This window comes from Diabrotica virgifera, chromosome 1 (genome assembly GCF_917563875.1).
Source record: "Diabrotica virgifera virgifera chromosome 1, PGI_DIABVI_V3a".
Lineage (NCBI taxonomy): Eukaryota > Metazoa > Arthropoda > Insecta > Coleoptera > Chrysomelidae > Diabrotica > Diabrotica virgifera.
In genome coordinates, this window is record NC_065443.1 from 54359932 (window position 1) to 54378793 (window position 18862).

Here is an 18862-nt window from a genome sequence, read left to right on the forward strand (position 1 = left end):
ATTTAAACAAATAGTTATAATAAATAAATTAATTTATCATAACAAAACAAAAGCAACTTTGACATTTAATAATGTGGTAATTAGGTGGCTCTACTCGCTAAGAAAATTGCTACATGGAAATTTTTTTAACGTATACCGATTTTGAACTTTGAGATTCCATTTTCTCCAACCTGATTTTTGATTGAAATTTTGGTATTTTTCACTCGTAATATCGATAGTGTTTATTATTATAATATATGTTATGAGTCTTTTAAAGATATGAAAATTTGTGTGGAGAAAGCGGGCGGAAATAAAAAGGTGATGGTTTGAAAATTACCATCCTATTTTTTATATCTTCGCCGTACATGCCGCTCAACTTTGACCAGTTGTATCTCAGGAACCGCTCATCGTAATTAAACGTCTTTTCTTTTAAAGGAAGCGTCCTGCCGCGTTCTTTCCAATACCGTTTTCATGATTTAATTTAATATTTCTATTATATTTGTTTCTATTCGAGATATTCTATTTGTTTATAAGCCAAAAAATTGTTTATAATTTTAAAATATTCCTGAGGCCGCTTAAATAGTTCAATTTCAATTATGTAAAGTACATTAGATAGATATAGTGCCTTTTTATACAAAAATCATAGTTATTCTTATGTGTCATAATTATATTGTGTCAAATTATTAATTAATAATTTAATTGTTGCTAAACTGTTCATTCAATTTCTATCGGCTTCTGGAAATATAATCTATACCAAAAACGACATTATGTGAATTGCCAAGATCTCAGACGTTTCTTCGGTGACAGATCGAAAATCGAGTTACTTTAACTTTACAGATATACCTCTCTCAGGTACAAAGTACCTAACAACTATCAGTGTCGATTTAACATCATATCTGTGATGTATCTGTTCAAATGCTCAAAAAATTGCATTCTTTTAGCTCGTTGTGTAGTTCGTCTCTGGCCATCGCATCGGTGCGATAACTCCCGCGATGATCGCATCGCACGTGGATCGCAGACCCGAATTTGAGGAGGAATCGGAGGTTTTAAAACTTACATATCGTGCATCGTTTTATCTTCTTCTTCTTCTTTCTCGAAACTCCTTATGCCCCTCAGGGGCGTCGGAGGTTTTATTCATCTTCTATCCATCTCTTCCATTTCTTGCGGTCCTTTGCTAACTCTTTTATTTGTTGATGTGTTTTTCCTTTTTCCTGTCCAATTTCTATAATCTGATCGATCCATCTCTTCCTTGGCCTCCCTTTCCTTCTTTTACCATATCTTTTTGATTCCATCACCTACTTTGGTAGTCTTCCCTGGTCCATTCTGTTAATGTGTCGATACCATTTTAATTTTCTTTTTTGTATCTTGGTTATTATCGATTCCTGTTTCAGTCTTTGTCTAATATCTTCATTTCTTATTCTGTCCAATTTCGTTTTTCCTGCTATTTTTCTTAGCTGCTTCATCTCCGCTGCGTTTATTGTACTGTCTATTTTTGCATTGTTTACCCATGTCTCACTTGCAAATATTAAAGTTGGTACAGAGATTGCGTTGTATAACTTCAGTTTTATTTCTTTATCTATTTCTTCCTTTCCAAATATTGTTTTATTTAGTGCATAGTAGATCTTATTTGCTTTTTTCGCTCTGTATGAGATTTCTTGATCTATCTTTCCATCCTCTGATATTATTACTTCAAGGTATTCAAACGTCGAGACTGTTTCTATTATTTCGTTTTTGCACCTAAATATCGTTTGGTTTATTTATTCCCTTTTCTTTTGGGTTACTATCATGGTCTTCGTTTTCTTTATATTTACCTCCATTTTCAAATTTTCTATTTCCTCCACCCAGATATCGACTAATTTTTGCATTTTCTCTTTATTGTCTGCTATTATTACTAAGTCACCTGCATATATAGTAATCCCTCCATTCCCACTGGTACTAAATTCCTGTACCCTATTATTGACTGTAATTGCCTTGTTTTATGGAAAGCAAAAGTAGCGTCTTAGGCAACAATGGAAAGTTCATTTGCTGCGGGTTCGGAATTTTCGAAAAACGATGTTATGGAAGATGAGCTTGCAATGCCACTTACGCTGGCCTTGTGTTTCGAGCAGTTTAAATGGTCCTTGATTGGCTATTGAAAATTCTGACAAACACTGTTGACATTTTTTCACTCTGTCGTTATGGCCGCAGAGCTTTTTGAGAAACGGATAGTTATTTTCAAGTTCTTTTGTGATTGTACAATTTCGTTTTCCTATGCTGAGCCAGTAAAAATCGTATGATAAATATCTACTTCGGCGAAAAAATCTGTTTCGGCGGGGCGCGTGGGAACAATCGGCCGGGGTGTCGTTGTTGTTCAAGTTTGACTGGGACGCTAATGCAGACCGGCCAGGACACCCGGACAGGGATCTCAAACCGGGACGTATGGTAAGCCTATTGAGAGAGCATCTAGATATCTGTTTTCTTGTAACAATTTTAAGTAATAATTTACCAATTCGTTAATTTTATTGGTTCTATCTTTACCCTTTCATAGTTATTCTGTGAAAGGGTAAAGATAAAAGCAATAAAAAATACCAAATAAAAAAAAATAAAAAAACCAAATAAAAAAATTTAATATTTAAAAAAACAATATGGTAACTGTTGTCTACCTTCGATGGTCTGTCAGCACTTTTTGTTAATGTTTTTTTGATTTAAATGAAATATTAAAATTAGGGACAACATCCTAAAAATAATTAAATTAACAAAAAATAAAGTAACGACGTATCAACAGGAAAATATATTTCGTAAAAAATAGTATCACTGGTCAAAATTCTAACTTGAATTTCGCAATAAGGGATAAATGATCGGATCCTATATAAGAGTTTGGTATTCGTACACCTTGTAACTCTTGACATGAGGGTAATCTGTATCTTGACAGGAGTTGTAATTTATCACTTTGGACCTTATCTTTCTTCTTTATGCTATAAAGAATAAATAATGTTTTAAAAATTGAAGCACATATATTATCTTTAAAAAATAATAACGCCAACAGCAGGTCACAATCAAACATTTTCTTATTTAAAACAAATGATGCACTCAAAGACTCAATGGGCTAAAGAATTTACTTCAATGAATGTGCCACACACATAAAGCAGTACAACCTGCCTCGAGAGACGTGCGCGTCCGTAAGGAACGCGATGTCAACCTGGCATCTATGACTTGCGGTAAAAAGGGTTGGTACTAGTGCTAGTCAGAGTCGAACCCTCCCTACCTCAATTCTCCTCAGATACTGCACCATCCCCCTAGAACAGGATTCTCCTTCGAGAGTTCTCTTCATGGCTTTTACTTTTTCTTTAGTTGAATAAATTATACTTCGATCAGCATGTGCGGGAAGAATTAGTTTTTATCGTTTCTGCAGAATTTCTTGCACTTCCAGTCCTGGTTTGCTTGGGTTTAGCTGTTAGATGTAATCTTTCCATGCCTGGTTTTGGTGATCTAGTAGCTTTTGTTTAACCTGGCTCTTTATCTAATTTGCACTCTAATTCTGTTTTTTTTTCTTATGTGCTTTGTTGTTCTTCACTAATGTCTTTAAATCCTTCTCATGTGAGTGGTGTCTGCCTCTGTTACTGCCTCCTCAAGGTTCTGAACTTGTTCAAACATGTTTTCACTGATTTAATCTTCTAAAAGTGCTCAATTTTGTCGTATTTTGCAGTGTACTTTTTGCGATCGCTACTTCTACATGTGTGGATAGTTTGTCTCCTCCAGGAAAATGCGTAGGTTTGTAGGCACAATGACAACTGTTATTAAGATAATTATGGAGCAATTTTCCATTTCTTGCATCTTACATTTAGGTCTCCTATTATTGGTTCATATGTATCTAAGATGGCATATAGATCTCCTTCGAGGACAGAGTACTGTCGTCTAACACACGTTTATGTGATCATGACTGCATTATTTGTATCTTGGTACTGGGGGTTGTTACCCCCGATGATGGGGTTGATTAAATTGAAACACTAATTACCGAAATATATTTATTTATTTAAGTCACAATGTACCTCAGTAACTAGTTGGTGTCGGGATGGATAATGTCTCTACTATAACCACGTCGGTTTGTGAATAATGAATAATCTCTTTCATTACTTTCTATGTATCTATAAATAAATCCCAATTGTTTGTTATGATTGACTACCTCTGAATGTGACCATGAAAATACTAATAGTAACATAATTGCTGACTCCGTTGTTTTCAAAACGAGTGGCCTACATTGCAGAAGCAATGTCACCCATTTACCTAATGTAAACAGTACATGTAAATAATATTTGTTTGAGACTTTAAAAATTAAATCGATATGGATTACTCTTATTTTTGGATGCTAATATAAATCCTGTACATTTGGACCATCACCATAGCAGACTCAAGGGTACACCCAGCCCTCCTGAAGTATGTATTAGTTGATGTTTAATGTTCTTTTGATTATATCGATATGCGAACTTGATTTGCCCTGCGGTCTTTTCAATAAACCTCGTGTCTTAAAATTTTGAGTTTCAAATTATTTCTCATCTCCATCTGTATCTGTTTCGCTTTTTTAGTTGGTTTTTAATTTTTTCTGGTCGCAGATAAAATATCCTGTTGAATTTTGTCCCGCTGTTCGTCTATAGTATCGTTATTTCCACTAACAATACAAGATTGACTAAATGTTACATTTACAATATTCGATACTATGAAGTTGAATCATGGACGCTGAATCTAGAGACGACAAGACTTAACTCCTTTGAAATGTGGACGTATAGAACGATTCTGAAGATCTCATGTGTGGATTGCGTTATGAACAGTAAAGTGTTAACAAAGTTGAAAGGACAATGGAAGAAAGAAAACTGCAATATCTCCGACATATTATTCGTGAAGAAAAATACAGCATCTTGCAACTCATAATGCATTGACAGTGAACAGAAGTTGTGTGGGAAGAAGATAAATATCTTGGCCGAAAACCAAAGAGTATGGTGACAACACAAATCATATTTTAGAGCATTTGCTCTGAAAGTTAGAATGACCATGATAATTGCCAACCGCCGTAACGGAAATGGCACTTAAAAAAGAAGAAAGGGGTCATCATTACATTATCCAAACCAACCAATAATTCAAACAATGGACACTAATATTCTTCGCCACCAAAGAAGGTATAATGACCATCTTGGTCTTTTCCATCACGATTAGTAAGAAAAAATTGAGAAATACAATACCTGTAAAATATGTAGTCTACAGTCAACCATTCGTCTTGATGAGTAGTTCCTTCTGCAGTTGGTCCAGATCCATGCTTGTACACCGATTTTAAACCAAAATTGTGTGACAAGCTTTTACTTTTCTTATACTTATTATTGTTCTGGATTGATTTATCACATTGTTTCGAATCATCTTTATCTTTGGTTAACTCTATAATCGTACACTCTTTGAGCCTTTGTTGAAGTTCTCTTAAATATTGGCTACTGTCTGGAAGTAGAATAAAAGATCTGTAGATATACAGAAGATAATATGGGCTTATTTTAAAAAAATAAAGTTATCTACAAATATGTGGAGTTGTTAGTGAATTTTAGTAACATTTTGAATATTCTGTATACGCATTGTGCAAAATAGTTTAAAGCTTAGTTTAAAACTTTTAAGGGTTTTCTAGGTTTCCTAATTTGTTGATAATATTTCCACAAATTATATCTTTAAGTAAGTGATCATTAAGTCACTATACATCAAGAACTTTTTTATTTCTATTAGAGAGATTATTTTAAAAAATTCAACCATCTAGGTTTAAGACATCCTTTATATTATCCCCTTCCCCAGATTCCACAAGGCTAACTTCCCTAGAGGTGTGGGATTCAACACCCACCTGCGAACCAGATCCTTTTATTTCAAAACTGATTAGGTTACTGTTAAGGTACGATTCCGACATCGACGGCAGGCGGCAGACAGCAACTGCAGACGGCAGTTATAGTTGTTATAATTACTTTGCACTCTTAATTTGTATAATTGTTAGCAACTGAAGTTCTGCCGGGCAGCAATTGCAGTTAGATGTCGGAATTCAGTCTCATACAAATTAATAGTGCAAAGTAGTGAGGTCTGTCACGGCGACAACTGCAACTGCCGTCGATGTTGGAATGGTACCTTTAGGGTACCAAAACTGTTAGGGTGTGTTAGCCATAACTCGCCACGCTGGCCAGACAGGTTGGTAAGTGTTGGTAGGAGATATAGGGATTTGAGATTCAAGCTTCATTTACACTTGCAAGTTTGTTTACTACCTGAAAGTACTTGCGGCCACTAAACTTGCTATGTGTAAACAACAGGAAACTGTACTTGCTAGCACTTTCCTGTTGTTTACATATGGCAAGTTTAGTGGCCGCAAGTACTCTCAGCCGGTAAACTTGCCGAGTGTAAATGTAAATGAAACTTCAGCTAGGATAATGCTGTGGCCCGGGTCTGGTTTCTAAAGCCTCATTTACACTTGGCAAGGTTACTGGCTGAAAGTACTTGCGGTCACTATACTTGCCATATGGACGGGATTCTGCAGAAAGGAACCAACCCACAAATATGTATTTTTCCTATTAACAGTTGTAGCGATCACGCTACTAATTAAATTAATTTAATTAAAATTTCATTAAAAATGCCCCTCTAGGAAATTCTTTAGAGACGCCTATGGAATCACCCAGGTGCCTACTTTCGCAGCGAAGCAAGAGGAAAACACCGCGCATGATTCTATCGGATCGACACGAATCGATTTCGGAAAACATTGAACGGCAGTTGGTCAGGAAACGGCTCGAAAGGCAGACGCCGCGCCGCTAGTGAGGTTATTCTCATTTTTAGGTGACGGGATTGAAACAAATTTTAGATGGAAATCAAACGTCAGCTAATACCATCTACAAAACTAGATAATCAAAATTATACATCTCTTTGGGACTTCTTCGCATAACAGAAGTGGATATTCCGGCGTGCCTGCCTTGTTTCAATTCCGTCACTTAGTTATTTAGTCACGTAACGTGACTCCATCACGTTAATTATGTACCAGTTAGATTGCTAGTCACTCTGTGATGGTCTATCCCTAGAGTGGGCTGTTTTTGTTGGATAATACACCATACCTGATTTTACTACAACCAGCATCTTCACCCAGGACCTTACAGTAGGACTTACTCACCACAGCAGCCAACCAGCGTTATCGTGCCAAAAGAATTCATCTCTATGGACTTGCAACCCTACTTTTAACCGGCTGTTGTGTAAAAGCTAAGTTTATTTACTTTTTCATTATTTACTTTTGGGTAAGATATATTTGCTACAGTGTAAACTTTTCGTATGCATACGATCAGGAAGAGTACATATATTTTTGTGATGGATAGGGTTTTAGGTTGTTGTTTTTTTTTTCTCTTTGATTCAGTATAAGTAGTAGTTAGTTCAAATAAATAAAATCAGGTCTTGGTTAATAGTCATAAATAATTGTATCTTAAAATTTAATAGGGAATCGGGTTGCAAAATTTTGTCGCGGATTTTAAATAGGAAATACGTCTAGTAGGCTTTTTTTGTATAATATATAAAGAGTCACTGACCAACTCATTTATATAGACCTTTTTACTATTCCAACGGACTTTGATTTTGGATTTTGTGATAAATACCTTTACTTAACGCAGTGTGTAGTGGTTCATTGCATGTTAGTGGCTTTTTGGGTCCTGTTTGACCGTTACACCACCACTACCACTGTTATTGTGTTTAGAGAGTTATATGTAACTTGTAATATATATATATATATATATATATATATATATATATATATATATATATATATATATATATATATATATATATATATAAAAAATAAAAAAATTAATTTAATCTTTGCAGATAAGTTAAATAGTAAACTCTTAAATATTGGGGAAATCTGCAAGAAAGACTCTAATGAGTATCAATTGTTTCGCCGAACGTTTTCGCCAAAGAGAATTAATTTGGCTTCTTCAGGGCTGAAAGAGAAGAAATTATAATTAGCTACCATATATTACCTATTAAAAAAACATTGGAGATCTTACCGTAACTTAGAATTGTAGAGTTAGGATGTTATAAAAAACTTAGCTAGTAACAACATAGTGGTTTTTTTGTTACTGTTAGAAAAAAGTTACTGTTAGAAATGTATGGTAGCTGTGAACTTGAGACGCAAAAGTGTACCCAAGGGTAACCGAAAAAACCCAATGCAACTACATTTTGAAGGAATTAATTCTTTGAGTTGTCGGCAATAACTAAATTTTTGATTGTTAAAAAGATCACATGTGAGGTTCTGTTTTGCCAGAACGCATGCGCTGACATGTCAAAGTAGTTCTTATGATTCTTTATAATGTGGTTAAGGTTCATTGGTGTAACAAGATGAAATTAATTACCAGTTTAGGGTAATATTCTTATTTCAGATTTTTCTTGTTAAAAAATTGTTTTATATATTATATTGTTCATGTGATGTTATTCTAATATCTTATTGAGATGTATATAAGAAAAGCAAGGGAATGTTATCTTTTTTTTTTTTTTTTTTAAATTAATGAAAATTATTATTTAAGTAGGTTAGTTATTAATGGATAAATCAGTCAAGTTAGTTCTCTGTGATGTTATACTTTTCTTGGTATCGGATTTAAGTAAGAAGTGGTATATATTGCTTAGATTCTTAATGTCACTCTTAACATTGATGGAAAAATCGTTAAGGAAAATATATGACATTTCAATGAACTCTCTTTTAGATTTATTGTTCTCACGGTGGAGAATTGTAGTGTTATTATAGTCCATGAGATGACCAGTGGAATGTACATGTTTGGCTAAAGCACAACGGTCTGGGTGAAGTCGAGAATCACTTTTGTGTAGTGTGATACGTGATTTCAATAATTGAGAGGTTTGGCCGATGTAAGAATTGTTGCAAGAGTGGCATGGAATGTTGTAGACAATGTTACTAAGCATATCTGTAGGTGTCTTATCTTTGATCTTAGAATAAAGATTATTAATTGTTAGGGCTGATCTACAAGCCACATTAAGTTTAATATTGTTATTGTTATTACCAAAGCTATTTTCAACACTTTTCAGAATCCTTGTTAACCCCGGAGTGATATCACTGAAGTATGGTAATGAAAAATATTTGTTTATAGGAGTATCAGAGACTGGGTTCCCACTTAAGACATCAGGATCAGCATTGTTAGTCGCGAAGGAAGGTGAAGTACCCTCGTTTTGGACAGTGTTAAACAACGTCGAATTTCTCTTTAACAACACCTACTTCTCATTTAATGGAAAATTCTATCAACAAACTTTCGGTACCCCTATGGGAGCAAAGATTTCTCCTATAATTGCAACTTACGTTATGGATTATGTGTTAGACTCTGTCATTCCTTTATTATCCTTTCAAATTCCATTCATTAAAAAATATGTTGATGATATCATCTTGGCTATACCCAATGACAAGGTAGATGAACTATTAAACACCTTCAATAGTTATGACCCCTACATCCAGTTCACTATAGAGAGGGAAGATGGTAATTGGTCCGTCCCCTTTCTCGACATAAGGATGATCAGGGAAAATAACAACATCAAAATAGATTGGTATCAAAAACCGACCCATTCTGGTAGATACCTTAACTACCACTCTTACCATAATAATTCTACCAAAGTCAATTTAGTCAAACAGATGAAAAATAGAGTAATAAAACTATCAGATCCTTCTTTTCATACAAAAAACCTACAAATCCTACAGAAACTTTTCATTTCGAATGCCTATCCAACACCACTAGTAAATAAGATTTTGTTTAACACTGTCCAAAACGAGGGTACTTCACCTTCCTTCGCGACTAACAATGCTGATCCTGATGTCTTAAGTGGGAACCCAGTCTCTGATACTCCTATAAACAAATATTTTTCATTACCATACTTCAGTGATATCACTCCGGGGTTAACAAGGATTCTGAAAAGTGTTGAAAATAGCTTTGGTAATAACAATAACAATATTAAACTTAATGTGGCTTGTAGATCAGCCCTAACAATTAATAATCTTTATTCTAAGATCAAAGATAAGACACCTACAGATATGCTTAGTAACATTGTCTACAACATTCCATGCCACTCTTGCAACAATTCTTACATCGGCCAAACCTCTCAATTATTGAAATCACGTATCACACTACACAAAAGTGATTCTCGACTTCACCCAGACCGTTGTGCTTTAGCCAAACATGTACATTCCACTGGTCATCTCATGGACTATAATAACACTACAATTCTCCACCGTGAGAACAATAAATCTAAAAGAGAGTTCATTGAAATGTCATATATTTTCCTTAACGATTTTTCCATCAATGTTAAGAGTGACATTAAGAATCTAAGCAATATATACCACTTCTTACTTAAATCCGATACCAAGAAAAGTATAACATCACAGAGAACTAACTTGACTGATTTATCCATTAATAACTAACCTACTTAAATAATAATTTTCATTAATTTAAAAAAAAAAAAAAAAAAAAAAAAAAAAAAAAAAAAAAAAAAAAAAAAAAAAAAAAAAAAAAAAGATAACATTCCCTTGCTTTTCTTATATACATCTCAATAAGATATTAGAATAACATCACATGAACAATATAATATATAAAACAATTTTTTAACAAGAAAAATCTGAAATAAGAATATTACCCTAAACTGGTAATTAATTTCATCTTGTTACACCAATGAACCTTAACCACATTATAAAGAATCATAAGAACTACTTTGACATGTCAGCGCATGCGTTCTGGCAAAACAGAACCTCACATGTGATCTTTTTAACAATCAAAAATTTAGTTATTGCCGACAACTCAAAGAATTAATTCCTTCAAAATGTAGTTGCATTGGGTTTTTTCGGTTACCCTTGGGTACACTTTTGCGTCTCAAGTTCACAGCTACCATACATTTCTAACAGTAACTTTTTTCTAACAGTAACAAAAAAACCACTATGTTGTTACTAGCTAAGTTTTTTATAACATCCTAACTCTACAATTCTAAGTTACGGTAAGATCTCCAATGTTTTTTTAATAGGTAATATATGGTAGCTAATTATAATTTCTTCTCTTTCAGCCCTGAAGAAGCCAAATTAATTCTCTTTGGCGAAAACGTTCGGCGAAACAATTGATACTCATTAGAGTCTTTCTTGTATATATATATATATATATATATATATATATATATATATATATATATATATATATATATATATTATAACATATTTATTGTTAATATATTTGTTATTAGAAAGGTTGATGTTTTATTTCAGTCTGTATTACCAGTATATAACATAGCAAGACAAGGTTAGTATTTTTGTATTTCAGGTGGTCGTAACCAGTGTCTTTTAGTTGCTGTCGTTCGTTGCTTCAAAAATCTCGAGCTGTTCAAATTCTGGAGCCAAAACTTAGGTTTTTTTTTCTTTTTCGCTACAGTTAAGTAAGACTGAGCTTTCAAGTACTGTGTCCCAGAAGTTGAGCTGTCCGAGTTGGCGCCCATTTTCTTCTCTCTTTATCATCTCCTTTATCTTGATCTATCTCCAGTGGTCTTACCTAGTTGTATTAAGTTTTTGTATTAACAGGTCTCATTTTCTTCCTAGCTACTATCATTTCATTATCAAACCTTTTTTTATATCTCTAAAGCCAATATTCGGTGTATTGGGACCGTGCAAGTTCGGAAAAGCGACACCTGGTTTCTTCGCTCTGCACTTTTATTCGCACTTTTAATTACATTGCCAATCATATGGTCCTGGTTACTGGATAATTGTCAAGGCCATAGTTCAAAAAAAATAATAATAAGAAAAAATAAGATTTAGGTTATGTTATTAAAACGTAAACAATTGTATGTAGTAAATAAAATTAGTTATTATGCAGTACTGTAAGCAAAATACAATTACTTAAATTTACCTTTATATAATAATTGCATTTCATATTAATATTATGGAGCAATATATAATTTTTCTTCTTAAATGACCATAGGTATGAAATGTACGTCAATTTGACAATTTCAATTGACAATATGAATTATTTAAGAAAGTTGCAATATTTCTCCGCTATTCGCGCACGATCGTTTCGCGTATCCCTTCCGAGTACTTGCACACCGCGAATAGAAGCTAGCCCGAATACCCACTTGAGATTTAGTGTCTCTCTGCCCATTTAATTTGTCCTTCTGAGCTAAGCCCCTCTTCTTTTTGTCTTAAATATCTTCTCATTTTTCCCCATATTTCATCATTCTTTTCGTCAAAAATATCTATACCCAGAGTATAGAGGTTTCACAGTCTCATAGGTTGTAAAATCGGTAGATACTTGTGCAGAAAAGAACCAAGCCACATACGATATATACCGTCCTCTATGAGTGAAAGAACCAAGCAACATTATCGTTGCAGCGTGACAGCGTTCTGCAGAAAAGATCCATGTGGGTTGGTTCCTTTATGCAAATTCACTTAAGTTATTTTGCAGAAGAGAACCAAGCTACAAAAGTGGATTTCTTTTAAGACAACTGTTTTCTTGAATTCACTGGACTTCCAAAACAAATTATTAAATCCCAGTAATTTCATATTAACATTTTTTTAGATTATACGCCTGACTATGTACTCAATAATGGAAAATAAATGTTTGTTAACTTTGAATTCACTTAAGTTGTTTTGCAGAAGGAAACCAAGCCACAAAAGTGGATTCTTTTTAAACAACTGTTTTCTTGAATTCACGGGACTTCCAGATTTTGAAATCGAACAAATTATTAAATCCCAGTAATTTCATATTAATATTTTTTTACATTATACGCCTGATTATGTACCTCAATAATGGAAAATAAATGTTTGTTAACTTTGAATTCACTTAAGTTGTTTTGCAGAAGGGAACCAAGCCACAAAAGTGGATTTTTTTTGGAAAACAACTGTTTTCTTGAACCAAACAGTATGTGTTAAATCAAATCTAATGCATATATTGACGATTTTAATGTTAAACCATGATTATTTTTAATAGAGAATTTTAAATTTTATCGTAAAGTTTTTGGCTAATAACTCAGTTTTAACAAAGTGGGGTTTGGATCCTTTCTGCAGAATCCCGTCCATATGTAAACAACAGGAAAGTGCTAGCAAGTACACTTTCCTGTTGTTTACACATGGCAAGTTTAGTGGCCATCAGTACTTTCAGCCAGTAAACTTGCCAAATGTAAATGAAGCTTAAGAAGTAGGGATTGGAAGAAAAAAATCAGGGGTTCTCGCAGGCAGGGATGCTAAATCCCTGAAGTAGATCTACCCTCTATCGGGATCATAGGGATATACGCTAACCGCTAAAAGGTACATCAGAGATATTCTCCAAGACCTTGTGATTACAATTTTTGTAAAATACATTACAACATATAGTAAACATCGTTTCAAGAGATTATGTGTAAAACATTTACAATGTGTATTTTACAGAAAAAAATAATGATTTACCTGTGATCCCCAAAGAAGAAGTAACAAGTTGCTGTTTCCTATGATCACCAGGTGTTTTAAGCGGCTCTGCTAAATGTTCATACTTAATATTACCGTGTGTAATAAATTCGTATAAGTCAGAGTGCGGTGGAGAGTTGAAGTCACCGGTAAGTATTATAGGTAAGTAATGTATGTTCCTAAAAAATATGATTAAGTACAGTTCTTCCAACAGATCTTTGCACATGCATGAAATTATTGATGAATTATATCTACTTTTTATACTAGCAGTGAGAGCACGCCAAATAGAATTCTATTTTGCTGATGTCACAAAATCGAATTTCACAATGGGATAAACGACGGTTGCTAGGCAACGTGACGTCACTAAAATAGAATTCTATTTGGCGTGCTCTCACCCTAGGTCTCTTATTTACTCACAGAGACTATTATCGCAAAATTAAGTCACTTGTCCATTGAAATCACAATAAGTAAAACAATGATAAGTGATACGGCATGTCTTTTATAGATTTTATTTATTAAGGCTTTTGACGTTTATCATTTTCAGTGATATTGGTACATTTGTTGTGTAAATGTTTTTTCATATTATTTAAACTTTTAGTCTTTGTACATTTCATTGTAATTTTATTTTCAAACATAATTGTTAGAACGACTAAGAGTCTGCGCAGACTGCAGACTTTTTAGTCGGCTTCTTAATCAGTACAGAGAGGAAACCGTTGCTCTCTTATTTGATTACTTCGGGTATCTATTTCTTTTTAAGCTAATGAGACAAGTAATATATTATCTAACCTACAAATTGTTATTGTCATCATCTAACCTCAAATTGTATTTCTGTCGAACGGAAATTTGTTTATTTTCGAGATTATTTTTTTACTTTTTGTTTTTTGTTTACTTATTTATTGCCGTTTTATATTTAACTTTATATTAGTGATATTCTCCTTCTCACAGGCATTTTTCAGTGCGGCACAGTTTTTCGATTTCTTTCTAACGCATTACGTTGGAAGTGACAGAAAAAAAGGTACCTCCGTGATTAAAATCGTTTATAACATTTATTGTATTTGTTGATAGATGGCGCTATATAATTTATAAAACTATACAAATCAAAGAACATACCTTTTTATAAATGAAATAAACACAATTGATTTGTTTTTATACCAAATTACAATTATGATTGTGACAACTGTCAGTTTTAATTAAAATGTCATGCTATGATATGATTCTCTATACTCTACATTATTAAAATCATATAAACTTACGTGCATAGAAATCGGCCCACTTAAAAATTTGGTCATTTTTAATGTCTAATATTTCCTAAACCTGTTGGCCGATTTAAGTGATTTTTTGAACACGTTATAGCCTGATTCTTAACAATAACACTGTAATAATATTGTTACCAAACAAGTAAATTTTCATTGTATAACGGGTGTACCAATCAAACTGTGTTTTTTTCTCAAAGTTCGCATCACCCTGTGGAATATTCTAGCATTTATAAAATACTGAAATTAAAAGCCAACTATAGCCTCAGATGTTCTTAACATTCTTATTTTTTTATTCATTCGTTTATGTTGGATAATAAAAAAGTTAGGTACTTGAACAACTAGACATCTTCTTCATCAATACACGGTGTTCCTAAATAAGTGCGACAAACTTTAAGGGGTAATTCTGCCTGAAAAAATAATGACCATTTGCATCATAAACGTATGTCCGCAAATATTTCGTTTACGAGATACGGGATGTTGAATTTTTTCTTACAAACTGACGATTTATTTATTGCTTTAGAACCAGTTGAGATATGCAAATGAAATTTGATGGGTTTTAAGACGTAGTTATTGCACATTTTTTGACATACAATTAAGAATTTAATATTCACCATTAGCGCGCATACGTGTAATATGACCGATCATATTACCCGTATGCACGCTAAAAGTGAATATAAAATTCTTAATTTTATGTCAAAAAAATCCGAAATAACTATCTCTTAAAACTCACCAAATTTCATTCGCATATCTCAACTGGTTTTAAAGTAATAAATAAATCGTCAGTTTGTAAGAAAAATTTCAACATCCCGTATCTCGGAAACGTAAAATTTGCGGACATACATTTATAAAGCCAACTGTCATTAGTTTTTCATGCAGAATTGCCCCTTAAAATTTGTCGTACTTATCTAGAAACAACGTGCATTGATGAAGAACATGTCTAGTTGTTAATAAAGTACCTAACTTTTTTATTATCCAACATAAACGAATGAATCAAAAAACAGAATGTTAAGAAAACCTGAGGCTATAGTTGAATTTTAATTTCAGTATTTTATAAATGCTAGAATATTGCACAGGGTGGTGCGAACTTTGAGAAAAAAAAACACAGTTTGATTGGTACACCCATTATACAATGAAAATTTACCTGTTTGGTAACAATATTATTACAGTGGTATTGTTAAAGAATCAGGCTATAACATTTTCAAAAAATCACTTAAATCGGCCAACAGGTTTAGGAAATATTGGACATCAAAAATGACCAAATTTTTAAGTGGACCGATTTCTATGCACGTAAGTTTATTGCATCATTAATGACACACTGAAAGACTGAGAAGAACTTTAAATTATAGTCGTATAGATATGTAATAGGTAAATAATCAGTAAATCAGTAAACCTAAATCTTTTTTTCGATTCTAGCGCCATCTATCAACAACTGAAATAACTGTTATACATGTGTATACATAACGGACTTGCCTTTTTTCTGTCACTTGCGTCACACTGAAAAGAGCCTCTGAGAAGAACCATAGTCGGTATGATGTTCAAGCTGTCTAATGTTGAGTCCATCAATCTCCTCAATCGTAAAAAAAGATAAAGCACTTCAATAAAATAACTTTATAAAATACATCCAACGAAATGATAGCATTTGCTAATAATTACATTGACAGTACCTACATGCCGACGTACGTTTCATTTAATATTTTGATATAAATTGTTTGCAAATCAATCATTACGTTTGTGTAGAGATCCATTGGAACAACTGTAACAGCATAAATGTGAAACATATCTACTCTCTTCCAAGCTTGTAATATATACAGGGTGTCCCAAAAGTAGCGGAACGGTCGAATATTTCGCGAAATGAACAACGGATAGAAAAACTGAAAAATACTTGTTCAATATTTTTCAAAAATCAATTGGACACAATATCTTTCACACATTGGAGGTTGGGAGGGTCGGGGGTGGGTTGGATAACTGTAAAATCTTAAATGAAAACCCCCATTTTTAATGCATATTTGAATTCCGTACGGAAAAGTAAGGGACTTTTATTCGATACATTTTTTCGAATTGTGGATAGACGGCGCTATAATAGGTCAAGACGATTTATCGTGATACCATAGGTAAATTACATAATCGGTCTAATATCTCGAGAAATACACTTTCTAATGATAAACCAAAAAACACATGTTAAATATTTTTTAAAAACCTATCGAATGACACTAAACACGACCTCCCACTCCACACTCTGGAGGTGGGGTGGTAGGTAACTTTAAAGTCTTAAATAGGAATCTCCGTTTTTTTATTGCAGATTTGGATTCCTAATGAAAAATAAGTAACATTTATTCGAAATATTTCCTAGAATTGTTGATAGATGGCGCTATAATCGGAAAAATGTGATTTATTAGCGTCATCAACGATTCTAAAAAATGGTTCGAATAAATGTTATTTATTTTTTCATGGGGAATCCAAATCTGCTTTAAAAAACGGGGGTTCCTATTCAAGATTTTAAAGTTACCCCCACCCCACCTCTAGAGTGTGGAGTGGGGGGTCGTGTTTGGTGTCATTCGATAGGTTTTTGAAAAATATTAAACACGTGTGTTTTGGTTTTTCACTTGGAATTGTATTTCTCGAGATATTAAACCGTTTCTATAATTTGCCTATGGTATCACGATAAATCGTCTTTACCTATTTATATCCACAATTCGAAAAATTGTCTCGAATAAAAGTTGCTCATTTTTTTATGGGGAATCCAAATATGCAATAAAATATTAAGGTTTCCATTTAAGATTTTAAAGTTACCCCCTACACCACCTCCATGGGGTGGAGTGGGGGATTATGTTTAGTGTTATTCGACAGATATTTGAAAAATATCGAACACGTATTTTTCAGTTTTTCGATCCAATGTTTATTTCGCGAAATATTTGACCGTTCTGATACTTCTGGGACACCCTATAAAAAATAAATGCAGTAAAACTTACCCTTTATCATTTTTGTAACTCATTTTCTCAATATCGGTCATGAGTAGATGCATCTGTGCCATCCTCACGTCATGCCTGCGAGGATTGTATAGAAGATGAGTGGTTGCCACAACAAATTCTCTCATGGGATGCAATTTTGGTACAAATTTTGCAACAATGCCTACATTATCTCTATTCAATACAGCTATGTCAGACTGGTAAAACTGCGCCAAAGTATAGTCTAGCATTTCAACTTTGTCTGATTTGTAATAGATAGCACAACCGTCGCTTTGGCCACCTGTTCTCTTTTTGAAAATACCATCGTAACCTAAAAATTGACAAAGGACTCTGTAGTGATATTATCACACTCTGTATAATAAAATATTATAAAATGTGTACTACGCTTAATTTTGAATAACCTTATTATTGTTTTAACTCCTATTATTGTTTTAGCTCAGAAGAATACCAACAAGGAAATTTCTTAATACTAAAATGTTTAAGAGCAATAATCTTTAACTATCCACCTAGCTGAGGGCTGAGGGGAGATTATAGTCACCAAACAAGTAAAATTTTAGAGATGAAAATTGTTCACTTAAAAGCATTAATTGGTCAGCATGAACCTTACAAGTGTAGGCTGGTGATTGGGGTGGAATACATAGAGCTCCCAGAATAAGTTTGCCATGAAACCGTACAAACAACTGTTCGATAGATGGATCAGAGTGGATTCGTAATGATGAATATTTCTTTAAAACAGTTATCAATACTCCACCCCCTCTAAGAGATGCACTAGAGGCAGGTGTACGATCCTGTCTATAAATATTGTAATTGACAAGACCAATTTCAGCATCGGCAATGTCACTATTGAGCCAAGTTTCTGTTAGAATGATAATATCATAGATACAATTAAAAACATACATACATAATCGGTTGCCTCTTTTACCATTAGGTGTCGAGGATTCCTCCTTTATATAATACTCTCTGCAAATTTACGCCACTTCTTCCTATCTGCTGCTAAAACTTTTGCTTCTTGCCACGATGTTCCTCTTTTCTTGAGTATTTCGTTTACACTAGTGTTCCAGCTTTTCCTTGGTCAACAATTAAAAACATTGAGGCTTAATTCAGTAAGTTTTGTTTGGAGACCCCGAACATTCTGGTAATAGACTGTAAACTTGCCCAAGTCAGTAGAGTTTAAAGGTTTTTTTGAATGATTTTAGGTATGTTATTAAAATATTAATTATTATTGTATATTTGTA

The 18862-nt window shown here is 33.4% G+C and overlaps 1 protein-coding gene across 1 annotated transcript in view; it reads right to left on the reverse strand.

The window, feature by feature from the left end:
• Nucleotides 1–2734: 2734 nt before the first annotated feature.
• The window catches only part of LOC114328595 (uncharacterized), a 288450-nt gene continuing 272322 nt past the window's right edge, over nt 2735–18862 (reverse strand). The window contains exons 16-19 of the mRNA XM_050656295.1: nt 17631–17937; nt 13409–13584; nt 5193–5439; nt 2735–2933 (exon numbers count right to left, since the gene is read on the reverse strand). Of these exons, the coding sequence (XP_050512252.1) occupies nt 2777–2933; nt 5193–5439; nt 13409–13584; nt 17631–17937 (887 nt within the window). The 3' untranslated portion in view covers nt 2735–2776. The remainder of the gene's footprint in view (nt 2934–5192; nt 5440–13408; nt 13585–17630; nt 17938–18862) is intronic.